Source organism: Metarhizium brunneum, chromosome 2 (genome assembly GCF_013426205.1).
Source record: "Metarhizium brunneum chromosome 2, complete sequence".
Taxonomy (NCBI): Eukaryota; Fungi; Ascomycota; class Sordariomycetes; order Hypocreales; family Clavicipitaceae; genus Metarhizium; species Metarhizium brunneum.
The window spans coordinates 4,335,597-4,363,494 of NC_089423.1; the positions used below are offsets into that span (position 1 = coordinate 4,335,597).

At 48.8% G+C, this 27,898-nt stretch overlaps 10 protein-coding genes across 10 annotated transcripts; 3 read left to right on the forward strand and 7 right to left on the reverse strand.

The window, feature by feature from the left end:
• Nucleotides 1-478: 478 nt before the first annotated feature.
• Nucleotides 479-3,064, reverse strand: sgd1 (Suppressor of glycerol defect protein 1; the record flags this gene model as incomplete). The annotated part of the gene is made up of 1 exon (XM_014692111.1): nucleotides 479-3,064. The coding sequence occupies one exon, from the start codon at nucleotides 3,062-3,064 to the stop codon at nucleotides 479-481; it is 2,586 nt and encodes an 861-aa protein (XP_014547597.1).
• A 947-nt stretch (nucleotides 3,065-4,011) lies between these two features.
• Nucleotides 4,012-4,263, forward strand: G6M90_00g042620 (uncharacterized protein; the record flags this gene model as incomplete). The annotated part of the gene is made up of 1 exon (XM_014692112.1): nucleotides 4,012-4,263. The coding sequence occupies one exon, from the start codon at nucleotides 4,012-4,014 to the stop codon at nucleotides 4,261-4,263; it is 252 nt and encodes an 83-aa protein (XP_014547598.1).
• A 1,081-nt stretch (nucleotides 4,264-5,344) lies between these two features.
• Nucleotides 5,345-7,131, reverse strand: G6M90_00g042630 (uncharacterized protein; the record flags this gene model as incomplete). The annotated part of the gene is made up of 8 exons (XM_066130304.1): nucleotides 5,345-5,629; nucleotides 5,690-6,114; nucleotides 6,181-6,232; nucleotides 6,294-6,437; nucleotides 6,489-6,582; nucleotides 6,651-6,658; nucleotides 6,814-6,866; nucleotides 6,927-7,131. The coding sequence occupies 8 exons, from the start codon at nucleotides 7,129-7,131 to the stop codon at nucleotides 5,345-5,347; spliced, it is 1,266 nt and encodes a 421-aa protein (XP_065986424.1).
• Nucleotides 7,132-10,770: 3,639 nt separating this feature from the next.
• Nucleotides 10,771-11,630, forward strand: coq9 (Ubiquinone biosynthesis protein coq9; the record flags this gene model as incomplete). The annotated part of the gene is made up of 2 exons (XM_014692114.1): nucleotides 10,771-11,205; nucleotides 11,298-11,630. 2 exons carry the CDS (start codon nucleotides 10,771-10,773, stop codon nucleotides 11,628-11,630), a joined length of 768 nt encoding a protein of 255 aa, XP_014547600.1.
• A 280-nt stretch (nucleotides 11,631-11,910) lies between these two features.
• Nucleotides 11,911-15,620, reverse strand: smc6 (Structural maintenance of chromosomes protein 6; the record flags this gene model as incomplete). Its single annotated transcript, XM_014692115.2, has 4 exons — nucleotides 11,911-11,944; nucleotides 12,004-12,104; nucleotides 12,186-15,455; nucleotides 15,516-15,620. 4 exons carry the CDS (start codon nucleotides 15,618-15,620, stop codon nucleotides 11,911-11,913), a joined length of 3,510 nt encoding a protein of 1,169 aa, XP_014547601.2.
• A 682-nt stretch (nucleotides 15,621-16,302) lies between these two features.
• Ecd (Protein ecdysoneless) lies at nucleotides 16,303-18,223 on the forward strand (the record flags this gene model as incomplete). The annotated part of the gene is made up of 2 exons (XM_014692116.1): nucleotides 16,303-16,534; nucleotides 16,608-18,223. The coding sequence occupies 2 exons, from the start codon at nucleotides 16,303-16,305 to the stop codon at nucleotides 18,221-18,223; spliced, it is 1,848 nt and encodes a 615-aa protein (XP_014547602.1).
• Nucleotides 18,224-18,383: 160 nt separating this feature from the next.
• G6M90_00g042670 (uncharacterized protein) lies at nucleotides 18,384-19,811 on the reverse strand (the record flags this gene model as incomplete). Its single annotated transcript, XM_014692117.1, has 1 exon — nucleotides 18,384-19,811. One exon carries the CDS (start codon nucleotides 19,809-19,811, stop codon nucleotides 18,384-18,386), a length of 1,428 nt encoding a protein of 475 aa, XP_014547603.1.
• A 2,502-nt stretch (nucleotides 19,812-22,313) lies between these two features.
• THUMPD1 (THUMP domain-containing protein 1) lies at nucleotides 22,314-23,616 on the reverse strand (the record flags this gene model as incomplete). The annotated part of the gene is made up of 5 exons (XM_066130305.1): nucleotides 22,314-22,421; nucleotides 22,497-22,637; nucleotides 22,722-23,171; nucleotides 23,278-23,442; nucleotides 23,536-23,616. 5 exons carry the CDS (start codon nucleotides 23,614-23,616, stop codon nucleotides 22,314-22,316), a joined length of 945 nt encoding a protein of 314 aa, XP_065986594.1.
• A 469-nt stretch (nucleotides 23,617-24,085) lies between these two features.
• pdcA_0 (Pyruvate decarboxylase) lies at nucleotides 24,086-26,061 on the reverse strand (the record flags this gene model as incomplete). Its single annotated transcript, XM_014692119.1, has 4 exons — nucleotides 24,086-24,386; nucleotides 24,454-24,980; nucleotides 25,039-25,745; nucleotides 25,875-26,061. The coding sequence occupies 4 exons, from the start codon at nucleotides 26,059-26,061 to the stop codon at nucleotides 24,086-24,088; spliced, it is 1,722 nt and encodes a 573-aa protein (XP_014547605.1).
• Nucleotides 26,062-27,100: 1,039 nt separating this feature from the next.
• Gfer (FAD-linked sulfhydryl oxidase ALR) lies at nucleotides 27,101-27,760 on the reverse strand (the record flags this gene model as incomplete). Its single annotated transcript, XM_014692120.1, has 2 exons — nucleotides 27,101-27,566; nucleotides 27,645-27,760. The coding sequence occupies 2 exons, from the start codon at nucleotides 27,758-27,760 to the stop codon at nucleotides 27,101-27,103; spliced, it is 582 nt and encodes a 193-aa protein (XP_014547606.1).
• Nucleotides 27,761-27,898: the final 138 nt, after the last annotated feature.

The window sequence follows — 27,898 nt, forward strand, 5'->3', positions numbered from 1 at the left end:
AGACAAACGATATCAATGTACTAATACTGAGTTTCCTGATACACAAAAGTCAATGAATGTTATACCTAAGTATTCGGTAACTTTGCAGCCTGAGAAGGGTGAAGCAAAGTCTGCTGGCAGGATTCTACCAGGAAAAGAACCCCCCTTACACAAACAGCAGAACCATCCTTTACGTACAAGTGTCTGTGCGCCTGACTTACCTAGCTAGACATTTCTTTCAGACTTAACCTTCTAAAGTTTTATAAATCGAGATGCTTGTGCTAGGACGTCATTCTGCAGAAGATAATAATTGGATCAAAATTCACGAATTACGCCAAACCGGAGTTAGCGCGTACCGCAGTATTCAATGGCCAGCCTTTATTACTCGAAATATTAGCTGTCGAGCCGCCTCGTGGGCTAGACCGTAATCCTTAAATTGTAAAGATTCGTACATCATCTGGCGTCAAAATGATCCTTTACCTGAATAACATAGAGTACATTATTGCTTATCCCCGTCTGACCCTTGGATAGCGGCTTGTGCTTTTGTTCTCACCCGTTGAATCGCCTTGGTCTCCTTGTTCCCAATATACTTGGACTTGCGGACTTTTTTCCTCAAAAACCAGTGGAGATTGGCTGCCAGAGCAGGCAGCTCGCTGGCAGCGCCGAAGATACGCTTCACCTTCAGATCTTCACTGGTCTCTTTCCTTCTGCATTGCCGTAAGAGACTTAGAAGAAACAACTCCACAAATAACGAGGCCCATACATTTAGTTCCGGGAGGTCAATGGCTTTGAAGATGCTAATGCCAAGGGCGCCGTTAGCCACAAGTGAGGCGTAGAATTGGGCAATGTTGCCCAGCCGGCTTTCGTTTTTGAGTCTTTCCCCTTCAGTAGTCTCTTCAGCTTCCTCTGAACCTTCGCCGAATAGGGATTCGCCTAAGCTTCGAAATATTTTCCAAAGACGATCTTGAAATGCGAATCGTATTCGGCTGTTCACACAAGCTTGCCCCCCCACCAAGGCATAGTATTCATTGTAATCTGGTTCGCTTCCAACACATTGCACCAAAACTCTGGTTATTTCAAGCTGATCATCCTTTTTCAATTTCAAACCCACAAATTGGCGATGACCATGTTCGTAGTTAAGCCCCGACATGATGGCTGTAAATATGGCAATCTGGGCACCTGTATGGAGACCTTGTGCCTTTGCCTTGCTTGGATAATCTGGCAGAACAAAATCCATGTCCTCATCGTCCGCTGCATCTTTGAGACCACGGTTTACTTCCTTGGAGATCATTCGCGCTCTTTCTTCCGCATCACGGTAGGTCGGAACACTGGCACCAACTAGCCACCATTTTCCATGCTTGTCGACGCTTTCAGTATCTTTAAGTCCAATACCCATTGGCGCTAGACCATCCAGCCGTCTTGACTGTGACTTCAGTTCTCCAAGGCGTTTTTTCATCCGAAGAACATGCTCGGACACTATGGTAGAGTCCGTTCCTTTAGCACTCGGCTTGTTATTCTTCAAGTCCTGGATTGTTTCAATCATGAACTTTGTGCGTGCTGAGACGTTCGTATATCCAACGCTGTTCACAGCAGAGCTTAAAACGGTAGAAACATGCTTGAGCGCTTGAGGGTCATCTCTTCGTAATAGCCTTCCAGCCATTCGACAGACCCTGAGTAGCAGTTCAACGTTCAGTTCGGACAGGTTGTCTAACAAAATTTCCATGTAGTCGAATACAATTTTGCAACTGACGACTTCGAAGACGTAGAGCTGCGTAAGAAAGGTCAGGAAGTTGGCAGGTTCCTTTTTCAACGCGTGCTGACTGCTATCATGGTCTGCGGCTTGGCCATAATATTCACCAAACTCCTTCACTATATTTCGCACGAGATGTGATCCAAAGCTGGAACCCGTAATTTTGTAAACTGCGGCAGAGAACCCGCCGATCAAGACGAAGAATTGGTCCGGCAGACTTTCTTGTTTGCGCAACTGTGACAAGATAGCATCAGTGAGAATATCAGTGACTTCCGCGCGGGCATTGGATTGGTATAACTCTTCGACAGATTGCACAATCCATATAAGGTTGGCGTCCGTCAATCGATTGATCAGGCCTCGAACTTGTCGTTGTAGCCGAGGCTGGGCATGTTTCTCTGATTCTGTATTTTCATGGCGTCGTGCTAATGGAACATACTTTGCAGCCGCTTCTCCGTTGGTAGGTGCGATGTAAGGATTCTCTCTTTGCGGTTGTTTGTAACTTGCAAATGCGTTTTGGTCGGAATCAAGTCCAATGGTGGCGTCGTCTTCATCTATACCAGATTCATCTATATCAGATGCCTCCGGTGAAACGCTTTCAGTCATATCCCGCGTCGGAGCAGACCTGACCCTAGAAAGAGAGTCTGAAACGGGTTTTGAAACAGGTCTGGACTCTGTCTTTCTCCTCTTTGAAGATAACCAGTCATCGTAGACAGATTTTCGTTTCTTCATATCATCTTCACTGCCGGCAATATCCTCACCCGTCTCGCCAATTAGTTCCTCCAAGCCATCCTCCTTAAACGCTTGTGGTAGAGATCGACGACCCTTTTTGATACCAAGCTTCCTCTCGAAATCTTCAATTTCGGCATCATCCTGGGCTAACTTCTCAAGGTGTATCTTTGATAAGCCTCCTCGATTCCTCGTATTGGGAGTTGTATCTGCTGAATTTTCACCGGACGAGTCCTCCCACTTCTCCACTTCTTCAGTGCTATATTCCGAATCGCTACTTTCGTCAGCATCTGATAAAATGTCGTCTACCTGGTCCACGTCTGAGAACTGAGATGCCAAAACCCGAGGCACTGGAGACAGGGTTTGCCTGGGACGAGATGCAGAATTACCCTCTTTTCTTTTCATCACGGGCTTCGAAGGATGGCTAGAGTGCCTCTGGGATTTTTTCTGCGTCCTTTGAAGCCTGCGATTTTCCTTGCGTGTGAGGGAGTGGGATGAGCCATAATGTCGATGGATTGCCGCTCCTCCAGGTTGTTTCTGTTGGTGTAAATCGACGCCTATGCGCTTGAACAGTTTCTGTTGCAGGTCTGTAATTGAGCCTGCTGGCATTTTGAGCAGATTGCCTCCAAATGATCCCAGAACAGGCCGCTTCTTTGTGCGTAGTGCTCTCGTATCACTGAAATAAATAGAAGACGGATGCGTGAGAATCGCAGGTCTGTTAACTGAGACCTGTAGTGACAAAGCTTAGGCAGATGACGATGCTCAGGGAAAAGATAGAAATGAAATGTCTGGTATTAACAAGCAGACTCTCTCAGCGGAGGGAAGCCGTTTGCTTGAAGAAAAGTTATGGGGAGTTATTGGGGGGGGATGACAGAAAGAGCTAGATAAGTCTGCTGAAAAAATAACAATAATAATAAAGACGGTCAAGACTTGTTTTCAAGCAAGAGATCGAAGCAAGACAGCTGTGCGTTCTGTCTACGGTCCAACTTCAAGCAGAACATCGACATCTAGGAACTGGTGAATAAGGGAATAAAAAATATATATGGGGCCCGCCACAACTCAACCTCAACCCAGCCCCATGACCTAGGCACCCATTGGTCGCCCCACATTGCACAACATTGCAAGCCTCGATGGGCATCAAGCTGCTGAACTGGACTGCCACTCAACTCTGCAAGTTGTTCACAACTCCACGAACAGATGCGCATCTGTAGCTGTTGGCTTCTCGGTGCCGTGGGATTTTATAATGGACTCTGATAAACTAAGCCAAGATGAGGTTAGTGATCTGCACTTCACTCAAAACTCTAAGCTTCCTCTGCTGGACAAAGCCATTCGACTAACCCCGCAGAGCAGTTTTTCTCCAAACTTGACGAGCTCTTCACAAAAAGGAAAGGGGCAAGTCATGGGGCGGTTTATTTAACTCAAAAGCGCTGTAAGTACAGTATTCTGCGCCTTCACTGATATGGATCTATACTCCCGTTCTGGCAGCCTTCTCTTATGAACCTTTTGATCGTTGACCCTAATCATCTATAGTAATGAGGCATACAGAAGAAGATACCATGGGAAATGATGATGCGGTATCTGATAAGCACCCTAAAGGTCCCATGCCCGTTCTCATCAGAGCATCAAATGGGAAATCAAAACGAAACAGATCTGACAAGATCAAGATGTCGACAATAGTGGAACCACAGGATCTTGACAGCTTTTACACCCGGTTTGCTGACATTTGCAAATCTGGAATGGTGGCACTGAAGCCTAGGGATCGAAGCAAGAAGAAGGCCAAAGCAAAGAAGAAGAAAGCCGCATCGTGAAATCATTTGTGCATTGTTGGCCGCAAGCCAAATTGAGTCTCTGTCCCAAGACCGGTAATCAGGTGCGGCTACCCTGCATGTGTCTACGAGGGGCATCCAGGCAACGTGGGGAAAGGGATGTCAAGCAAGAAGAATTATGTTTGGTATGAATGAATACATAGGGTCTGAGAAACCTGTTGCCATATTGCAACATGAGACTTTTCCCAAACAATATTCATTTTGTGTTCTTTTTTTCTAGCGGGGTGCAGTGAAAGTCTCCATGCCAGCAAGCATCCAGTGGAATACGGTGTAGGCGAAGGGTCAAGTATCAACTGGGTGAAACACCCAATATACTCCATAGGGATTCACTGTTGAGATAATTCCGCTATCACTTATTACCGTGATTTGACGAAGACGGGAATAAACAATATAAGCAGAGAAACTAAACGGTAGGTATTTAATATCAGTGCATTAGCGAAATATATCTAAACTTATGTGCTTGAATCGCAATGGACCGGGCGAGCACATCTGCTCCTCACCCATCTCCCATCTTCAATCACTGGGAATGTAGATTTTGATCGACAAACTCCATACGAGATGTATTACTGTCTGATTCATCTATGAGATAAGATAGCAACCCCGTCTCCCGAGGCAGATAATACCATCTGGTTCAGAGTTTCCAGATTCACGCCTAATTACAATCACCCCTGTTAAACCACATTGCTCGTTATCACTGCTACACTCTTCATTTGCGTACTAGCGTCAACACCATCTGGCGTGGAAATGTGACTGTAACGACACTGCTCACTAATCTCAACTCATTCAGAGGAGAGCCACCCCCATTTCCACGCAGCATAGACTATACTTCATCCAACTTTTGAGATTATCAATTTGCGGAAAGATCGCCCCCCCCGGGAAAAACAGAAAAAAGATAGAAAAAAATCAGGGCAAAGACAATAGACGTGTGGTAGAATACCGTGAAGTTCTTGGGTAATTCGCAGTGCAAATCCGATCGCGAAGGTGTGATCCATGACCTATTTCCGGACCACAGCCATTTGAAAATCCTACCGAGATATCTGCACTAATCGTCAATCGTCCTTGCCTACATGATCTGGTCCTGTGTCAAGCCACCATGGGTGTCTGTTTCCATGCTCTCGCCACTAGACTGATTAAGGTACTTGACAAAGCTCAGGTTGAGAGGACGACCGCCGTATTGGTAACCTTGGAACTTGGCAATCGCAGTTTCTGCAGTTTCTGCAGTATCGAAACGGACGACACCTGTGCCTCTAGACCGACCACTAGGTTCATATTGTATTTCAGCCTGTTCCACCTTGCCAATTGTGGTGAACAAGTCAACCAAATCGTCGTTGCTCGTGGACCATGGAAGCTAGTGACAAGTCAGCTCTGGGATTCCTGTCTGGTTTTCCATGGTTCGTTGCCGGCTCACATTTCGGACGTAGATTGTCTCGCCCTTCTCAGTTCCAGCAGTAGCACCATCTGTGAATGGATTCGGGGCCACAGCAGTGGCGGCGGCTGAGGCATCGAAGTTCGCACCACCACCAGAAAAGCCTCCACGACCGCTGAAACCGAAACCTCCACGACCGCCGCCATAACCTCCACGCCCGAATCCGCCGCCAAACCCGCCTCTCATACCGCCTCCGTAACCGCCGCGTCCCGAAAAGCCCATACCGCTAGAACCAGCGTATCGGTCTTCACGGACTTCGAGCATTCGTCCTTGCCAGTCATACCCGTTGAATTGCTGAATAGCATTCCGAGCATCGTCGGGATTCTCAAACACAACAATGCCGGAACCTTTGGGACGACCATCAGGGCCGATGTGGACATCGGCGCGAATCACACCACCCACACGCGCTAGCGGGTAATACATGTTAGAAGAGGAGTTTGACCACTGAGCATGATGCCCAATTCTCAACTTACCTGCTTGTCGGAAAAGGTCTTTCAAATCCTGCCACCCGATGTTGAATGGAAGCTGCCAAGAGTTAGTCTGGCAACGCAATATTTTCGTTATCATCATTTTAGGAGAAACAGACATTAGCTACGTAGATCTGTCGGCCACCTGCACCAGGAGGACCGCCATAACCGCCTTGGTTGTTGAAGCCGCCTGACATCCCCCCACTAAACCCACCGCGGTTGCCTCCGGTGGCACCAATAAATCGTGGCTCAGCTTCACGATCCTTGATTAAGATTAGTCGAGTTATGCTAACTTAGGTATCAAAGAGACTTACCTCTCGAACGTAAACTAGGCGTCCCATCAAGTTCTGGTTGCTAAGTTGAGCAACGGCTTGCTGAGCCTGTTCTCTCGTTGCATATTCCACAATTCTATGACAAACCGTAAGCCTTTCGTCGTCATCTCAAACAAGTCCACAATGCCGGCGTAAAATACGTACCCGCATCCCTACAATCATCCAGGACATCGTCCAAACCCGTCAACCCAGCCATCCATCAAGAGCCAGCGAAAGGGAGTGTGCCAAACAAGAGGAGAAACGGAGAAGGGAGTGAGAAAAGAAAAGGAAGGAAAAAACCAGCCAAAGACTATGTGATAAAGCCCACCTTCGACATTCCATTAGGAAGAAGGAGCACATCAGCGAAGAGCACTTCTCCAGCTATAAGAAAAACAGACCGTTAGATGTCCTGCGCTTGCGTCAAAGTCGTGGTCCACATACCCTGTCTCATGAAATCTTTGAGATGATGCCATTTCACATCGTAGGAAAGATTGCCGACATAGACACGGCGGTCTTGCTGTGAAGTTTCCCGAATGTTGGTCATCATTTGTTCCCTTGCCGCGGCTCGCTCTTCATAAGATCGATGCGGTGCTTGTCCGCCGTAACCTGCGCTGGATCCTCCGCTAGGGGCACCTGTTCCAGTCATGGGCGAGCGATCACGGCCACGACGATAATCGTCCCTACTATTCGACCTGCTACGAGGCGAGAATGAACGCCTGCGTGATTGTCGACCCGGGCTTCTGGAGCGTCGGCGGGGCGATCGGGACCTCTCTCGCTTTGCCCAGTTAGTACGAAGGCTGCAATGAACAGATGGATTATGACGGATGGATTGGGGGGCGATTGAATGAAGGCTATGGCAGGGTTTTATGCGAAGTAAGCCACGTAGGAGTGCGTATTGCACCTATGGGCTTGAACATAAGGAGGAGAGTGCCTTCCAGCCCCAAAACATATCGGCACTGCGTAAACGACCTCTTCTAGTCTTGAGGGGGCTACCAAGGACGCCCGAAGAGGAGGCACTGCGCTGAGTTCTGCATGGAGTGGCATTTGGTGGCGGCAAGTCCAGAGAGAACAAGAGGTCAAATAGTTGCAAAGGCATACAGTTGAGGGGTAAAAGCAAACACAAAGAAATAGACGGGAAGGCCAAAAAAAAAAAAAAAAAAAAAAAAAGTAACTTACTGGTCGATAGTTATCGCCTGAATCAGCTATGCGAGGGTGTTAGATATTCCAGTGGACAGCACTCTTGAGGAAGATGAGACGGAGACAAGATGGTAGCCAGGGATTGAGATCCAAAGACAAGAGTAGCTTGGAAGAAGAGTGTGGGGTTTGTACCAGAGAGAATGAGTTCTGGCAGGGAAGTAGGCAGGACCGGAAACATGCAGGTAAGCGGGCTTGTGATAATGCAGTGTACGGGGAAGGGCCAGCAGACCAGAAGGTTGTTTGTGCCAGTGTGTATCTTGGTGTGGAGGACAGTGAACACGTTACAGCAGGCAAGAAGAAATTACATCAACTGTGATGCGTGATGGTGATATGTGTGTAAGGCGTGCCGGTTACAGCCGATCGGCAACAAGGCTGAAGGGTTCGTATGGCAGGAAGAGGCGTTAAGTAAATACGTGACGCTTCGGAACAATGTGCTTGTGTGTGGGTAGACAACCAACGATACGGCCAGAGAATATCTGGTGGCCGTGGAAGGTCGTAGACAACAAGAACAGCGAGAACAGCTTGAACGGCGTGGACGGGGTAGGAGAGGTGCGGGCAGATACAAATGTGTGGCAGAGGGGAGGACATACCCATGACAAAAGTCTAAGCGTTGTGAACAACGAGGCTCTGTGCCCAAAGCTCGGTGAAAGGCGAGCGGGTGTCTCAACAGAGGGAGGGTAGGTCAAGCCTGGTTGCGGTTGCGGACACTGAGCGGGAATATGACGAAAGACGGACGAGCACTGTGGTGAGGAGAAGACACTACAGTCAGCAAACAACAGAGTCGCGCATAAATGCAAGATGGATGCAGCAAAGTCGGAATCGGGATGGTGGTGGCGCGACGGTTGAAGGGGGGTGGGAGGACGATGGGGTAAAGCTTCCCAGAAGTGCCAGAGCAAGTTGGCGAGAAAGAAAAGACGCGCCTCCAGCTCCAACGAGGGGGGAATCAGGCAGCGAATGGGATTGCAAAGGAGCAAGACGACAAGGGGGTCAAGCTGCAAGCTACCCTACCTCAGGTACGAAGTACAAAGCTTGGCCTGGAATCAATCCACTTGGGCAAGCAGGAAAAAGTATTGGAAAGGAAAGGAGGGATAGCACAGGGGCTGGATGAGGAATTTTGTCAAGTCTCGTCGCACTCGAGCTTGCGAAAGGTTGGGTGCAGGAGTTGGAACAAGCAGCGATTGAATGTGGATGGGCCAGCCGCTCAAGCCTGAGGTGCGAGTTTCAAGGGAGCAATGGGGCTGGGCTTACCGCTTACCGGTCCGGTCAAGTCGGAAACAAAATGCACGTTCAGTGTCTGGTTGCTGCATCGGCTTCAAAGCCGTCGTCGAGAGAGTGCTGTCGGCGGGAGACAAGGCGTGGCTGAGACTTGCAGGCCCGGTTGAGCGAGTGCAGTTGATGAGAGATGAGAGCAGGATATCAAGGTCGTAGTGGAGTCTCGAGTCTAGAGCGCGACGCAGAACGGGGGGGGGAAGGGGGTAGCCAGGAACAAGACCATCTCGAGACAGGAAGAGCCTGGTCTACGGAGTACTCTGGCCAACCTCGTAATGAAGTACCAGGTACGGGGTACATGGCCAGGTACCGTACCTAGTACCCAGTGCTTTCAATGGTTGGTACCAGTAATCAATAATTGACACCCAAGTTGATGCAGCGGGCTCAGACTTGTTCTCACCCTGAGCGTCACTGGTGTCAAGCATTGATGATGGTTTGCTGGGCTTGGTCTTTCAGTGGTGCTTGGCATCTGTGTTTAAAAAAAAAAAACCCTTCGTCTAGCGAAACATGCATTGTCCGTTCATAAGACGCGGTGATATTCTACGCAATTAAATAAATACATTAACCTGCTGCAAGAAAAGAGAGGTCTTGACTCTAGCTCGGGCAGCCCAGGCCGCTACTTGAACACCAATGTCGTCATGTACCCGGACATTATGATAATGGCAAACCAACCCTCGTTGCTCCATGTCCGTATGGGATGCCAAACTCACCAGTCCTTCAACGTACAACACACCAACCCGATGGATGGCATTGGGGAATGTCTCGTCACCCTCGCTTTAGTCAACTGGCAGTGTAGCAACAACTCCGTCGGTGCATGTGTGCTCCGCATATTGCGTCGGCTGGGACTTTCAACGTTGATGCTGTTCGGGACACGAGAGCGAAAAGCTTTTCAGCCCCCAGTACACTGGATGCAGGGGCTGTGGTGACTGTGGGAATCAACCGCTGAGCATTGGGACAAAGAGGTGCACGACTCCACCGAGTATCTTAATCCCTCGTAAACCGGTTATCGAGCGTTTTTGTGACATTGTATGCATGTGCTTTAGTGCTACAGAAACGTAAGCACAGTGAAGACAGAGAGGCTTGCTCCTAATAGAATACGCCGAGAATAGCATTGAAATAAGTCTCCTCCAAGGCTTCGTGCTGCTTCGCTAGCCATGGGACGTACGGAGTACGGAGCACATAATAAATAACTCTACCTTAGGTACCTACCCTACGATCTACATACTTACCTACCAGGTCGGTGCGAATGCAAATAGATACTGATCAGCCCATTAGACAGTTGGCGGCAATAGAAATCGGTCCATGTTGCGGAGTAGAGGGTTACCTCCTGGATCCAAGCACTATTGCGAGCCAAGGAGATTTTTTTTTTTATATATAGTATTTCGAGTAAATTTTACCATTGTGTGAGCTCTTGGGAGGACAGTGAAGGAGTCGAACGAAACAAAAATCAAATCGGACCGTCTTATCAGACACCTTCGCCCTCTGGCTCGAAACGAAGGCGGCGCCAAGTATTGTCTGGCCAGGTTTGCTCAAGTAAATTTGAAGGCACGGTGTGAGAACTGGCAGTCGAGTGTTCACAACCCACTCCCACCACCAGCGCCGGGGTCTGTGTGGCCGGGAACGATTTTGTATCGAGACTAGTAGGCCGATCTACGCCTGCCACATGCCATCGAGCAAACCTCTGAGATCATAGCGCAAAACAGAAACACGAATACATTGCGTGTCTTCTCGCCGATATCTAAAGTTGTTCCTCTTTTGACTTGCATTTTTGATTTATTTTTTGTCTTTGGCCCACTGCTATGCAAAATCTATGCCAATGATGCGGGCAACACCGATGCGACCGACCTTGCTCCCGATTGCACGACTAGTGACTCGATACACCTGCTTTACCCGAGCGAGCTTCCACTCACACGAGCATCCTCCATCAGCGAAGTCGTTCGGTGACGTGGAAAATGCTATCCTTTCCGCGGCCTATCAGCATGTGCCGGAACACGGCTTCTCTCACAGCGCCCTGAGCCTCGGAGCGCGCGATGCTGGTTATCTCGACATCAGCCCCAGCGCCTTGTCGGACGGCGTGTTCAGCCTAATACAATTCCACCTTGTCCGTCAGCGACTCGCTCTTACAGAAAAAAGCAGAGCGTTGTTTGATGCAAGTAACACGAACATTTCCGGCAACGGGATTGGATTCAAGATAGCTACATTAGCGTGGGCCAGACTTATGGCAAACAAGGGCATTATTCACAGGTGGCAAGAGGTATGATTCTCTTTCTCTACTGTGCTTCACTATTTGCTTCGCAATTTTCTTCTTGAAGTCTCTATAACCAGGCTGACACTATGTTTTGCAAGGCACTCGCCGTAATGGCCCAGCCGAGCTACGTCCCAGCCTCTCTGAAGGAACTCGCCATGCTCTCGGACGAGATGTGGTATCTAGCTGGCGACAAAGCAGTAGACTCCTCCTGGTACACCAAAAGAGCATCACTTTCGATGGTATATAGCACGAGCGAGCTATTCATGACAAACGACAAGTCGCCGGGCTTTGTTGATACACGCAAATTTTTGGATAGAAGGCTAGAAGAAGTGACGACAGTGGGAGGATTTGTTGGAACTCTTGGGGCTTGGGGTAGCTTCACCATGAATGCAGGTGTCAACGTCTTGAGAAGCAAGGGCATGAGGGTATGATGTACAGAACATCCGTCTTCCGACTGGGATCTATTTTTGTATTATATTTAGGCCATCATGAGTCTTGTACAATATCCACTGAAAGACTGCTATATCACGCGGCCATCACTATGGCCCTTTTGCAGCTTTTGCACCCCCTTCTCAAGGCTTGCGGTGAGATCTCATAGTCTATTGGCTAATACTAGTCCAGGAATGTGACTATCAGACTCCCAAAGCCCATTAGACTGTTCCGGCAGAAAGTACTACATCAATAAACGGCAAGGACAATTGAACGGCTTAGTTAAACCAGCGTCCGCTGTCGGGGATCCGTCAACCTTTGGTGTTATTGTTAGCATTTATGCTCCTCATTTGGCAGCTGAAGCGAAGAACGCACCGAATAATTTTGACGTCCTTATCAAGTCTGGCTCGTCCTTCAATTGCATTAGGAGTGATCAATATATATTGCCGCGACACAGAACGACGAGCCGCATCCACCTGGTTGTGCTGATTTTAGCCTCATTGTTATCATGTTCCTGGACCTCGGGGGAAACCCAAGAGAGAGATCAAATAACTCACCAGCATGTTGGTACTTATAGCTCTGTTTACGTTGTCCATGAAAACATCGAATTCGTCCAGGCACCGGATAGGGGAGCCAATCGCCTCCCAGACTGACAAGAGCATGCAAATGGAAGAGAAAGACTTTTCGCCGCCAGATAGAGTCTTGGTATTTCGGCCTGCGGAGCTTTTCTTGGTTTCATCTGGCTCAATGTGAATAGTGACTTTTCGCCCCCGATGATCGAGGTCTATTTTACCTCGAAACCCACGTTCACTGAGGAGATAGTTGAACTGGATTCGTATGCGAGCGCTGATTTGTCTTTGGAACTGGCGCCATAGGTGAAGTCGGTGCTCAATGGCGCGTTTCATCAACATTATCGTTTCATCCACATCTTGTGTCTGTCTCAAAACACTCTCGTATTTTATGCTGGCTTCGTTGGCTCGATCGTATATTTCCTGATCGGTCGCTCCGATCCGGGCCTCGCGCTGTGCAAGCTGTTCACCGATTTTTTCGTACTTTTTCTCGATACTTTGGTGGTCCTCGCCATCCGGGATGTGTACACGACCGGGCGCTACCTCCTCAGCTTGTCGAATGAAATCCTGAACTTGTTCAGCCTTTTCATCACGTTTCGACTCCGCTCGGTTCAGCGCAGCGCGCCCCATATCGACTTGTTCGAACTCGTGGTTTTTTTTAGATACAGTTATTCTCCTCATCGAATTATAGCTTTGAATCTTCGTGTCTGATTTACTGACACGATTTTGAAAGTCTTTCTGCTCGTCCCTTGCCGCATCGAGCTTCTTTTTTGCTTCCTCGGCTTTGGCGCCGAGTTCTCGCTTTGATAGTTTGAGACTCCCATATTGATTGCCAAGTTGAGTTTCCTCTGTACGCTTGGCACTAAGCTCAGACCGTAGCAAATCTAGACGGTCGTCCACACCTTCAAAGGTGTCCAACTCTTCTGCCGCTTTCTCTATATCAGCCTGAGTCCGACGAAGGTCGTTTTCAAGCGCCTTCATATTCTTTTTATGCTTCTCCAGTTCCTGCTTAGCCTTTTGTAAAGCTTGTAGTGCTTGTCCTTCCTCTGCCATCAGGTCTCTAAGCTCAAGTCCAAGTTGCTTTAAATTGTCCTTTTGCATAGCTAGTTGCCGAGCAGCATCGGATTGCATCCGTGGTCTCATGCCCGATGGGATCGTTGGAGCGGTCCCTATTGTGCCAGCTCGATTGGTGATTCGCAAACCTTGTCCCCTTTTTCCTTTTCCATCGTGGAAGCATATGCAGGCAGCGACGTTCCGGGGGGGACCACTGTCAATCATGACGGCCTCAGCCTGAACTCGATCCTTTATGAGAATGACTTTTTCGATTTGATGATTAATGATTAACTGTGACCGAACAAGTTCATCGTCGAATTCCAACACGCGCAAAATTGTGTCGTATTCGTCTGCAGGTTCTTGAGATGCGGTGTCAATCCGACCTCCGTACGCAATGTACACTGGTGGAGGCCTTTTCATGCCAGACTGACGAATTAAACTTGATAAGCGAGATTGGTCCCTTTTGCTCCTTACGACAAAAGCATTGAGGGCGTCACCTAGTGTCTTCTCCAGAATACCAGACCATTCTGGCTTGAGCAACTTGATGTGGGCGCCCAGAGGTCCCAGTGGCTTGCTGCCAAAACCCGAATCTGCTGCAACAGCTTTCACCAGCTGTATAATATCGCGATCAAACCCATCATAGATGGATCCCGTACTCTTCTCAAGCTCCCTCACCCCTTGTTCCGCAGCCACAATGTCCTTGCGCTTTTGCTCTTTAAGCTGCTGATGTCTCTTCACGGCATGCTCAATTTCTGCAATCTTGGATTGCAAGCTAGGAAGTTGTTGAGTGCAGTCCTCAATCTGGTCATTCAGCTCTGCCTCACGGGCTTGTGCTCTCTTATGCTCCGCTTCCTTTTCAACCCTAGCAAACCCGGACGACGCAACGAGTTTTGCTTCCTCTTCCCGAATCCTTGTCTCGTATGTTTCAATGTCAGCTTTGACCGCCTTCAGCCTTGCAAACGCGTCTCGTTCTTCAAGGTGCAGCTCCGTCAAGTCTTTTTTCGCTCCAGTGTAAATGCCCTCTGCAGACGCAATGGATTCCCCAATCGCCCTGTATTCTTCATTCAGTCCGTTCCGTGTTGCCTCTGCACGCTCAAGTTTCTCCGTGATCTCATCCAGTGCTCTTGACAACTCGTCACAGTTCTTTTCCAACTGGATGATCTTTTGCTTCCGTGTTTCCAACTCAGCATTTTGGAGTTCGAGTTCTTGTTCTCTTTCAACAACCTGTGACCAGACGAGTTGATTGCGATAGTGTCGAGCCCTTTCTCGTAGGGTGTTATTCCTTTGCACAGTCTCTGCTAGTCTTTGAGCGTCCTCCATCTCCTTCTTAACGTGGGCAATCTTCTCGCTCAAATCGTCTCTCAGAATGATTGTTCTGTCCAGTGTATCTTGTGACATTTTGTAGTCGTTATCAAGTTGTTCTAACTGGACACCAGAGACAAAATATTTGTATTTCTGAGCCGGGGTAGCAGAGTTGAGAAATTGTCTGGCGTTATCTTGGGAAAGAACAGTTAGTGGGTTTCCCATCTGTAGGGCATACCATTCGGATATCTCGTCCACTTCTTGCTTCTTGGTAGATATAATACGGCCTTGCTCATTTTTTATCTTGAAACCACTGCTTCCAGACTTGGAAAAGTGACGCTCAACAAGAATAGAGTCCCCGTATATATCAGGCTGGTAGGCATCCGACCCAGCATTCTTTATTTTGACAACAAGGCTGCCATGATCTTGACCTTCCTTCACAAATGACTTCAAGCTTCCGCCTCTATTAGTGTCGCTCGCCTTGCCTCCAAGGCAGAGAGTCAGTGCCGTCAGAACTGCGCTCTTGCCGCTGCCGTTTTCACCAACAATGAAGTTGATCAGGGGGCCAAGCTCCACATGTAATCGCTCGTGGCACATGAAGTTATAACAAGTAATGCTCTCGATAATACCACTTTCCGCAGCCATGTTCTGAACAACGTTTGTCGGGCGCCGTCTAAGTTTCTGCGTAGCTTGAAAATCATCTTTGTCTGTATTTTGAAGATGTTTGAAGCCAGCGTCACGCATTATTTCGTACTGCGTTTGGGGCGGGGAGTTGGGTATGTCGGCGCCGTTGTCTACATCATCATCGTCTTCTTCTTCTTCAGAGCTTGATCCGTCTTCGCGCGTTGTTGTTCTCGGAGTGCTATCATGGGTGGCTTCAAGAGACATTCGAAGTCTTTTCGTCTGTACAATGTGTATCAGTCCATGAGTCCGCTCCGCGAAAATAACAAATATGTCTCTTACCGTTTGAGAATCATTTGCTAGAGAAGAGCCGCCCTCAGTACTGTCAAGATCTCCACTCATGTCATCACTGTCCACGGCTATTCTCGCACGCTTCAACGGCGCCATGGTGACGACTGTTGTTCCCCACAAAGACTGGGCAAAGATCGCTCACTCAATGATTTTGTGCCGATAGGAATAGAGTCTGCTGTCTTGAAGAGTGGTTGCCAGCGTCGCGTTGCAGTCTGTCACTCTAAATGGTACCATGGGTAGCCGTAAGGTTGACCACAATAAAAGTGATGATCTCAACTGCAGAAGTTGCTGGGGGACGCGACTGGCGCGTCAGATCGCGGGGCAGGTACTCTGTACAATAAGCAATTAACCAGACAGCACGAGTGCATGCACAAAACCCACCAACCAAACACTTCAATGTTTCTTGTTGGAGGGATATTACAGATCCACTCCTTGGCTCCAAGTTTGCCAACACTGAACTTGACTCTGTGTACTGCCTCCGACCAGGTGCATAATAATAGCATCCTAGATCTCAACACGCCACTTGGTCACAGGCGAATGAATAGACTAGAAGCCACTTGCATACCGATGCCAAGTCACTTGTAAAAGTCTACTCAGACGGTTCAAGTAACCACGTGAGGTTATATATCTATTGATTCGCATTTGCGCTGGCAGCACCAAGTATTCTACAACATATCGGCCCCACAAATTTTGCCCGACCAAAACTTTGTCACATCTTGCCTCATGACAAGTTTGACAACTCATGGCCACCTCGGTGCTGCACGATATGTGAGACGTCATGGATGAGCAGTCGTCCTCAGTCCCCCCAGACTTCAACTCTGGCCGCGGACGAATTCCCGAAAATTACGTTGAATATGATTTGTTTCTTGTCCAGCAAAAGAAAGGGTGTCGAACGCTACTCCAGGAGCTGGAAATGCTTCGAAAGTCTGCCATCAATATTTGTAACACAGTTACGAAAGACCACATCTGGCAAAGAGATGATTTCCATCTGGAAATGAAATCATCCGAAGGTGTGTCTCCCCCGACATTGCCTAGACTCGTGTATTCTCAATTTTCTAACTCAATTCTGGCTTGATGTTGTAGGCATGACATATTTACATGGCATGACTGACTACGGCGATGCTATTGAGGATGAGTGGCTCATTGTGTACTTGCTACGCCAACTGACCCAATCGTTCCCTGACCTTTGGGTGCACGTTGCTGATGCCGATGGGGAATTTTTATTGATCGAGGCCGCCAATGTGCTGCCAAAATGGATTACTCCTGAGATGGACCAAAATCGGGTGTGGATTCACGACTCCAAGCTTTTAATCATACCACTGTCTTCAGCAGCCGACGCCCAACAAGAAGGGAATACCGCCAACATGACTTTGCGCAACGCGTTCGACTACCTGAGAACCAAGCCTAACGCGCTACTTCATTCTCCTTTGATTGAAGCGGAAGCCTTCTATCGTCTTGAGAAGTATCCCGACTACATACGCCATTCCACACATTACTCCCTAGTCACTATCCCAAGAAAGCTCGCATATATTCTGCACCTGATACCGAAATCTGTTTCAATCGCTGTCGAAATGTTCTATCTTCGAGATGCCGTTACAATGAAGTCAATCTCTTCCGCCTCTGCGCCGCTAGTATTCCCCCCTGAAGACTTTGTTACCACAAGCATTCACTTCACGAGGGTGCTTTTCGCGCAGCTCAAGTCGCAACGCCTGGACCCCCCTCCGAGATGGAGGGCTCTTATTAAAGATCGGTCGGAGGCATCTCCCTCAGATTTTCAGAAGCTAGCCCGACAAGATATGGGGATGAAGTTGACGTGTGGTTACGAGATGCTCTCGGTTGACGCCGATAAAAGTAGGCACCGAGTCGTCAGAGAGCTAGCTCTCTTGCTACGAGATCTAGCCGAAGACGGAGATGCTGGATTACCTACAGATCGTGACATGGAGTCTTGGTTAAATCATCAGCGTGATGACGCTGAAGATTGGATGGATATAAATTACCTAGATTTTGAGCGTGAGTTGGATGGAAAGCACCAAGGTACATCCAAAGAGGGTGGCTCAGGTTTCGGTGATCCCCAAGCACAAGACCATCTCAGGAAGATTGTATCACGTTTCGAGAATTTTCTTAGTGACAACAAGGCTGGCATAGATGGCGTCAATCTTGATGATTCGGATGGTAACGACAACGAAGACGCCGACGATAGTGATGGCGATGAAGACAGTGAGTTTGAGGATAAAGCTGTTAGCTTTGACGAGGAAGCTTTCCAACAAATGATGCGGGAGATGATGGGGATGCCCGAAAACGGCACAACAAATAACTGCGGTGTAGATGCTGGGGCATCAGACCTAACGCAGCAACCAATTTGTGAAGAAACCGAGAATAATCCCGATGACTTGCAGCAGCTTTCATCCGAAATGGAGGCTGAGTTGAGACGCCATGGGGCTCTGGATTTGAAATCAGAAACACCCAGGCATGTTAAAGCACCAGCCGCAGAGCAATGTCATGATGAGCAGCAGCCGTCCTCTGCTATCTCTACAGTTGAAGAAAGCATGGAGGAGCTGAATATTGACTATAACCTGGCTCAAAATATTTTGGAAAGCTTCAAGGGACAAGCGGGAATGGCTGGGCCAACTGGCAATCTCCTTGGTATGATGGGTTTCACGCTACCGAGAGATGAAGATGACAGAAGACGAGAAGATTGAGTATAAATCGGTATGCTGGACTCTTGCTTGAGGACCTACTGCACCCACAATAAAAAATAGCAGCATTGACAGCCGACTATTCCCTTCAGAATGGATGTGTCTCTCCAAATTTCCTCGCTAGACACTAGTCTGTCATATTCCTCTACAAAGGACTGATTGATCAGTAAGACTTTTTGCGCTTTGCAATGGGATGGGCTGGGCATGGATGTGGATGTAACTTTCTACCGTGGTCGTCCAAGTCGTCCAACCTAACTATCGCTTGCACCAGCCTTCGTCGAGCCGGGAGCTCCCGATCATCGCCGTCGACTGTCATTCTATAGTATTCCGTTACTATTGTAGTCACCGAATGATAGCAATCGTACAGCAGCCGCCGCACATCCACGTGCTGAAAGTCTTTTGCCAGGTGGATTGCCTGTCTTATTGCTTTGGACTCAACATGGCCGGTTTGATCCATCAAGCCATCCAACATGTCCGTATTTTTATGCCTGGTAAGCACAGATGTGAACAATGGGTCACCAAAGACGCTGTTATGCCAGTCCTGAATACCAATAACTCTCGGTGTATCCGGGCTCTGACGCGTGGTGATTGGCACCGGCACCGGCACAGGGCCATGTTCATTGCCCTTTTGTGCATTTCTGGCGGATCGATTTGCTTCAAACAGTGGTGCTGCTACAGTTTGAGGCTTCTCTGTTCCGAAAGATGTGTTGCCATGCCGTTGCATGGAGACCTTGAGGTCTTGCGTTGTGGAGTCGCTAGATGTGATGATATGGGTATTGGCGTATTCGCCAGCATCAAGAATCACCAGGCAAGGTACTGTCACCTCATCAAGTATTTTCCTGAACCGGCCGGCATGAAAACGAAGTCTGTCGTATTCTAAAGACAAGGCAACGTCTTCTGCGTCTCTCAATACAGATTCAAGCAGCGATAAGAAGGCGTCGGACCACCGAGCATATACGGCATCGTTCGTAACCTGTTCAGTCGGCACAGGTGAGAGTATGAGCATGGTGTGGTGAATACCAGCAGCCTTCAACACAGCAGAAGCGACCCCAAAGTGTCCATTTGGCGACTGGCAGGTAGATAATTCACGAATCAGCTGTCCAATTTGAAAATCGATACGCCTTTGTTGGGGTTTTGACAAAGTGTTGATCGCAGACGAAAGAATAGCTCCACCTGTCCGTGTTGTTAATAGGAACTCAACGTCATTCGGACACTTGACTCGGCCATGTTTAACGACTCTCGGCAAAGTCTTCTTGAATTGACAGGTGTGCTTGGACAGCTTAGCCTCGGCGTCGCTGCCTTTGGGAGCTTTCTCAAGCGCTTCAGGGTTCCTCTGTCGTTCTTTTGCTAAGGGACAAACATGACCACCAGAACCTAGCCACTGCAAGAGCATTGCTTCGGAGCTTATTGAAGCCTGTTCTGTTCGCAGAATCTTCGTCGAAGTGGGAACCAAGGTCAGTGTCAGTTGTTCCTCGTCGCTTGATGATGCAACGTAATGTACATGAAGTCTGTTTTCAGGTGTCAAATACAGACGTTTCAAGTCTACTGGATGAGCACCATCGAAACCAATGGCTTCCTGGAGTTCATCCATCCCTACTCTTCTCCTTTACAGGCGCTGAAACGGTGTGGCAACACAAAAGGACTTGTATCGGCCTCAAGATCTCCGATGTAGCACGTTGTGACTGTCGAGGCGGCCAGGCATCGAGCCGAAAGACCGAATAATCCGCTGGCCGTATTCCAGGTTGGCCCACTGCTTAATACTTCTGGGTGGTACTGCGGAGTTCGTTATATCGAGGCTCAGAAGGAGAGGTTCGAGGCGTTTTGAAGAGGAGCAGGACAAGTCCGGCCTGTTTGGCAAAACTCCATGAAAATGTTGGTTTACCAGTCCAGGAGATGGACGTGTGGATGGGCAAACGTTAATTGTTATCAGATTGTAAGCCGATCAGCAGCCAGGCAAGAGTAAAATCACGAATACTTCTTCGTATAAGAATTAACATAAAAGTTTGCTCAGTTGGCGAACAATTCTGATGAAATATGCCCAGTTGTAATGGGATACCCCGATGTGTACGAACCAACGCTGTGGGTCAGTTGATGCGAGAGACGCTGCTAGGTAAGCCCTCTCGCATATGAAAACTGTCAAAAATGGGTCTAAAGATGAGGAATGCCCTTCTGTCCTTTGCATGTATGTTCATGCGTATGTCTGTTTACGATTGACCGCTATCAGGTCTGTCCGACTACGGAGTAGACATTCCATGAAATCATGTGCCAATGCTGTCAAAGACGCACAGGCTGTGCCAGGGAGCGGTCGAGAATCGAGATGATGAACGGGGACCCTATTCGATATCCCATGTTTTGCGTCGTTTACCATGACCCATGCTACCGCCACGTTGCCGGTGTCACTTAAAGACAGGCCCCCGGTATGAATGGGGGCAAATCGGCCTCCATGTCCAGCGTTAATGTCTGGTAGTTCAATGTTATGTGTGCATCTGCATACGGAGTACTCGCGGCACTAGAATACTATACGACACGAAGGAAGACAACGACGAAAGGAGGGAGGGAGGCCCTCGATGGGCAGGATGTGGATGGGAACTTTTGAATTGGCCATACGGGCCAACAAGCTTCAACGGGTTAAATTAAGCGTTTGCGCTCAGCGCAGGTCTCAACGCAAGAGCCACAATATGCAAGATGGTCAATGACAGGTCGTATCGTTTCTGTGTTTTCTGCGCGGCTATCAGGACGTCTTTGCGTGTAGAGCCGAGTCAATCGTCATTCGCGCTGCCTGCCCTGTAGTTGGACCTGGTCATATTGGTCCGAGCCACCTGTGAACCACTTGTCGACGCCGCTTTCTTCCATTACATCCGGCAAGAAGATAACGAGGAGACATCATTGGATTGCTTCTAGCGAGCTTGCATCTTCCAGCAAGACAGGATGACCAGAGCGGCGTCATGATCCGCGAGAGTGGCGCACGGTGAGTAGATACCCATGTACCCGTCCAATTGCCGAGTCCTCAGGACGAGAGTGGGAAACCCTGCTTTTTAGAGATTGATACGCGGCACCAAGCAGGACAATGAGTGGACCATGGAACACTTTTTTTTTGCTTTGGGTTGAAACGAGCGTGGAGAAGGGTGTTGAGGAGTATACTGAGGCTATTGCCTAGTCGGGATAAAGTAGGCGAGCCAGATGTCAACGCATTGTGACATCCAACGCTTCTTGACACCGACAACATGTCACCCCAAGACAAGCTCCAAGCCTGTCAGTTTGTTGCTACGGTTCGGCCATCCGGGGTCAGGTGGTTGGGTTGAGGCACAGAGCTACACAGTACAGGATTATTAGTAGTGTCTGGCACAATAACAGTTGGGGACGGGACTGGTTCTTTGAAGTTCTGAACCTGGGCAGTAGCACCCCAGAGAACGGCCAGAATGTACACTTGAAAGTAGTACTCACGGAGCATACCGCAATTTGAACATTATTGTCCACCAGTCGATGGCGAACCCTGGTAGAATGACAGTCGGTGGTTGCTACTCCGAAGTCCATCGTCCGTTCGTCGGTCAACCTGACTGTTCGATAATTGGCCGTCTTAAGCGAGGCTTCTGCGGTTGCATTCCGCGGCCCACACCGCGAATTGACGCAATGACAGGGACTGGACTTCGTGCGGTAATGTGTAGGGCGCCTTTTTATATCATCTTCACCCATTAATAAAGCCAAAAGTTTGAAATATATGAACGAGAATTAGAGGTTAGCAGCTGAGATTCCTACGTGGCCTTTAATTGATTGCACCGTTGCATATATTCATACGCACAAGCTTACACGTTTAAGTCGGACACTTGCGCCAAATAGCATCACCGTCACCCCCTTAGGTATTCTCTATGACCAAGCATACCCTTGCAACAAGAGAATTATCCTTTCAAAATAAACACCTAAGTCGTCCCTGGCCCGAGGATTGTTCCTGGCTTCAAAAAATCACAGTAGCTACATAGGCAGTTAAATGCTAATACACCCCTGTTCTGAGACGGCGATCAAACGTTGAATACCATAAGCTCTTCATTCCGAATACTTCACCCTCTACCGTTCTGTTCCCGGCAGGCACATAAGTTCAGTCTTTCTTTCCTATGACAGGAGTAAGACTGTAAAGTTCATTCATGTTGTACCGCTTCAACTCCTCCCATTCCTTGCCGTCGACGACCGATATACCACAGAAAAGCTTTATACCGCGGTGTCAGCTCGAGACTGCGTGAGAACAAGAGAAATAAATGAGGTGAGGGGAGACTACACCGACCTGGAAGATTTCCACGAGGATCACCTTGTCCGGCTTACTCAGATTGACGCAGTGTTTGGCATCTATAAGACCTGCAATCTTTTGAATAACCTCACCCGATTTGAACGTGGTGTGATTACGAATGTTGTGTCGAATGGCGTACTGAAAAGGCGAAGTTGTACTTTTGTTAGTTGCTAAAACTCCATTGCTCTCACAAATTGTCAGATGCCACTGCATAGCACGTACCGTATAAGGGGGAGACGGAACAGCTGAAGGGGGTGCTTCTGTTTTATCTGCATCGCCTTTCTCTTCATCTTTTAATTCAAACCAAGGTGACAGCACGGCACGTGCCACCTTGTCAATACCTTTATCCGTAGCTTTGTCCATGTTGACCACGGGTGTGAGTCGGTTGATGTATTTGCACTTGCGCTGCCTTTGATCTTGGCAGTCTCTGGCGTCTTCGCACATTTTCTTTGCCAGGGATCCAGGTTGAACCGGATCCATCGTCTTCATGAAGAATAGGCACTCAACGCCGGATGAGACTGGTTTGAAGGTTTGATTCGTATCTGCTTTCCCACCTGACTTCATGCTGCTCAGCTCGGCTTCGATGGAGGCCTCAATATCCTGGTGTTCGTCCCCTTGGGCAATTTCGTCGTCGTTTGCCGGAGGCTCAATACCATACATTGTCTTGCCGTACTTTGAACATTTTAGTCAGTCACAAACTTCATGCAACTCTTCTTGGGTGAGGGGGGAGAGAGAGAGAGAGCTGTGTCCGAGGAGTTTACGACCAATCGTTTCTTACCTCAACACAAAGCTCTTGAAATTCCCTTATTGCTTTGTATTTCATTCCTCTCGCGAACGTCACCCATATGCCTTGATCGCCTATGGCAAGTGTTGTTCCCAGTTCCACCTTCTCGGCTATTTTAGCCTTTTGATGAGGAGTTTTCCATCTTCCAGCGCTGCCCCCCTAACGTCATCCCATGAGAAATGTCAGCTTCGAAAGTTCCACGACAAAGCAGTGCGCTTGTACTTGGAGCTCAGCATCACTCGTCATTCGTACCTTGCTCTTCTTGTGGGCAGGCTGGGTACTACCGTTGGCTGGCACAGGGCCATCTTTACGTTTTCGCGACGTGGAATCCATGCGGCGCAAGGGTCTGGTGCAGATATCAAAGGCTAAGATGTGAATCAGTCTCACGACTGTTGAAGGTGATTGAATGGGATATGAGCTTTACCCTCTCCCTATCTAACTTGCTGCTAGCGACGGGCGTTTTCTGCTTCGGTCTTGTGTCATTTTCTGCCTCTCTTTTTCTTTCCCTTTTTTTACTGGGTCGCGTCGCCTCTGTCTACACGCACTGTACTGTGAAGTGGGTCTGGTCCTCACCACAGCGCGGAAGGCACACACACTCTGGCTACCCTGTGCTCGGTTTCACTCCGTAACTTGTGTTTTTGCTGTGTGGTTTTTTTGCTGTGTGGTTTTTTTTTGGCATGGTTGTCATGGGACAAAAACCAGGTGATTTCCCTAATAATCACGGGCGACATCACCTTTCACAATGTGGTGCTGATAGAAGGCGCTATCTTGATTGCAACTAAACTCATGCATTCATTGCTTATCACTCCTTCCTTGCATTTGTTCTGGCACTAGCCTCGGCCGTCATCACCAGTGATCTCGGCGCATCTTTCTTTGGCATATATACCTCAACAAGTTGCAATTCGTTCGCAGACTTAAAGGAAGGCTTTGCAAGCAACTCGTTCAGCTCATCCTTTGTTTTCACAGCAAACTTTTGAGCCTTCCCTTGACCGCCGAAAACATCAACAAGGCCCCGGTTGTCCCATTTAGCAATATCATTGTAGCCTGCATCCATACCATGGATAAATCGCTCAATAGTGAAACCCTCGTTACAAATGACAAATCTGTGTGCAAGTCAGTATCCTGGCATGGCAGAGTTGCTGCTGGGCTCATTCACCGAGGGGAACTCACATGATCGGGTTCAGCTCATGGCGTATCATGGTGCTCAGTTCCTGAGCAGTCAATTGAAATGAGCCATCCCCAACAAACAAAATGGTCCTTCGCTTCTCACCCATATCCTTGGCGGCAAGTGCGGCTCCTTGACATGCACCTACTGACCATCCTATACTACCCCAGAGAACCTGACTCAGCGCCGTTACCCCGGAGGGAAACTTGGTGTCCCAGATACCAAAATTTGCAGTCCCTGTTTCTGTGACAACAATGTCATTATCAGTCAGGAATTCGCCAAGACGTGGCCAGAACCAAGCCTGAGTTATTGTCGCTGATCCATCGTGGTGTTCCCTCGCCTCATTTCGAACGGCGGGGGAAGCGCGGATGTTGAGCTGTTTAGGATCAATTCGCTTGACAACTTTCTGCAGAACTCCCTTCATCCTCACCCCAGGATATGTCGAATATTTCACAACACAATGGTCACTGTGAAGGTCGATGCTGTTGAGCTGCGATGTTCTGTAAGAGAAGCCAGCCGTATTGAAGTCACTCTAAACATCGTGTGTTAGCATCAAGACTCATATTTTCGGGATGGGTAGACGTCAATACCTTCAAAGCGCCAATAGACACAACCAGATCCGATGATTCCACAATATCCTTCACTTCCGGAGGGTGTGAGCCGTCTCCAGCATAGACACCACCAAAGTTATCATGCTGTTCATTGACAGCACTCTTGCCCATTGGGGTCACAAAGACAGGCAGATTTGACTTGGCCAAAAGATCATGAACCTCTGGAAGGACACGGTGACGCACGGCACAGGCGTCAACGAGCAGCACCGGGTTCTTGGCAGCGTTGAGGTATTTCATGATGACATCAACAACATAATCCTCCTTTTCTGGATCATTCTGTGGCTCCGTCAGGTCAATCGGCCGGTCAAGTCGTACCCCTTCCACCTTGGTTTCGGCCATGTCCGTTGGTAGGGTGATATAGACGGGTCGCGATTGAACCCAACACTCGCGCAAAGCATGATCAATTTGGTCCGCAATGTCTGATGGGCTATTTAACTTGGCAACCTGGCATGAAATTTGAGAACTCATGTTGGCGAACACGTTGAAATCCCCATTGCCAAGGGTGTGATGCAGAAGCATGCCGTCTCGTTGCGAGAGCGTCGACGGGTACCCGACAATATGGACGACGGGTATACGCTCAGAAAAGGCTCCCGCGACACCATTGATGGCAGACAGCTCTCCTACACCGAATGTAGTGAGGAGCGCACCGATCTGCTTTACACGGGCGTACCCATCCGCAGCGTAGGCTATAGGGAAAAACATAAGTCAGAACTGGTTTCTCTCTCGTCCTTGAGCCGCACAGGGCTTCACCACAAACAACACGGCCCATTATAGCGCAGACAAGCTTCCTCGTCGGCGCCTACATAAGAACTTACCGGCGTTCAGCTCATTGACACTGCCAACCCATTTCAGTCCAGATTTGGGAAGATAGTCGAGTGCGACAAGATTATAGTCGCCGGGGACACCATGTAACGAGCGAACACCAACCTCATAGAGCCGCCGAAAGAGATATTCCGAGACATCAATGGGTTTGCGCAGGCTTTGAACGCGTATGTCGGCCATGGTCGATGGACTGTTGCGTCAGATTTTTAGTTGTCTAGTCACACAACAGAAAAAGACTGTTTGCAAGCCGAAGATGGAAGGGTGGTTGTGTCCTTCCAATCTGCTGTGCACCTCATCAAGAACGACGGCATCTGGATGCGAATGAGCCGGTGCTCCCGGAGCTTTGGCTGTAGAGTGGAGATGTTCTGATGGAGCATAAAGTATATGTAGGCTGCATGATCTCATCATCCACTATACATCGCGGTGAGCTGATAAGCGTCTGTGGACAGCTCATTACTTTCGCGTCTCGCCACTTGGCGCCATGGGGCGGTGGATGGTTGGATGACCGTTTTATTCCCGTTCCCTGGAGCATGTAATGTCGCATCTCACGGTCTCATCCGTTATATACGGGGTAGGGCTAGGGGCTGATGCTCTCGAGCGCAGGACATCCTATCTCAGCTATCAGCTGATGGGATATGGACAAGGAAGCTCGCTTCCATAGGTACTTGCGCTCCAAGAGCCAAAGGACACATGTGTGATGATGTATCCAACCGCGTTACGGAATATTGGTCGCTGGCATTGATGACCGAGCTTGCGATCGCCCGGAATGAGCAAAGTAATAATCATAAGGCGCCGCCAAGAGGCAGTGCATTCAAGAGCATTGCGTACCCAAGAAAGTTGCTCAGATCGGTGCCAAAGATCAGGAGCTTGGAACACCTCAACCTTGCGCACGATTTTATCGCCACTCGACCACTCGGTGCTTACAGAATTGGGAGAGGTAGTTAGTGAAACTTAGTGTAATATACAAAAGTATGCCAGAGAGGAGAAAGTATACCAATCTAAGTCTATATGCCTGTCGCCGACCCAATGTATGCGCCCCTTTTCTCGTCAATATCGTACAGCTGGCGAATGCGCGCTGTTGAGGCTGGAGACCTCTACTCGCTGTCTACACGGCCTCCAAAATCAGCTGCCGTGTCATGATGTCCCCTTCATTGGTATATCCTAAAAAGCAAAAATGCAAATCTAGTCGACCGGCTTGTGAGTTGACATCGTATTATTCTCAGTCGCATCGTCCATCTTTCCACCCCGTGCGCCAACGCTCCTGCCACCGTGAACAGTCAAATTCTGGTTTGCCCAACTTTCGGTTGACGTCGTTGTGGGCACCGCATAGCCATTTGCCAAAATTGTCGCGACTCTCAACCTTCGGTACCTCCCGTCCAATGTATGTTCTAAAATCTTCGGCACAAACCCAGCATGGGTATAACTTGGAGAAGAGCTTGACAAAGCTCAAAAGATCCGACTGTTGTGACATAGATGGCGACTCGGGATACGAGGCCGCTATAGAATGAAGGAGCGTCCATGTTCCGCGGCCCAGGGCTTCCACATCCGGAGGGCAATCTGATGGCGGATTACTTGACTGCGACATATTTGTGGCCAATGTCTTGTTGCTACCCGCTGGGTTGTTTTGGCGGGCATTTTCCTTGGTCATGGCAGCCCATGCAGCAAAGGATGTGCAGCTTCGACAACTGAAGTGATTATCAGACAATCCAGATTCTTATATTTGAAATTCAACGCCTCAAAGGCGGAGGACAAGGTTCACTCACGGCTTGCCGTCTTCGCCCAAGACAATTCCCTTGGGCAGTTTCTTGGGTTGATGGTCTCCGTTCGCAGCTTTCAGTGGCGCCACGGCGGATTCACTCCCGCGTGCATCATCCTCCATGATCAGCTGTCCAGACCTTCCTCCGATTGACGGTCAATGTCGAAGCTCTATAGTGGCTTTATGTCTCTCTCAGAGTATGATGCGATGTTGAGAAGAAGTCAGTTGATGTGAAGATTATTTGTCAGCCGCCAGCCGCCG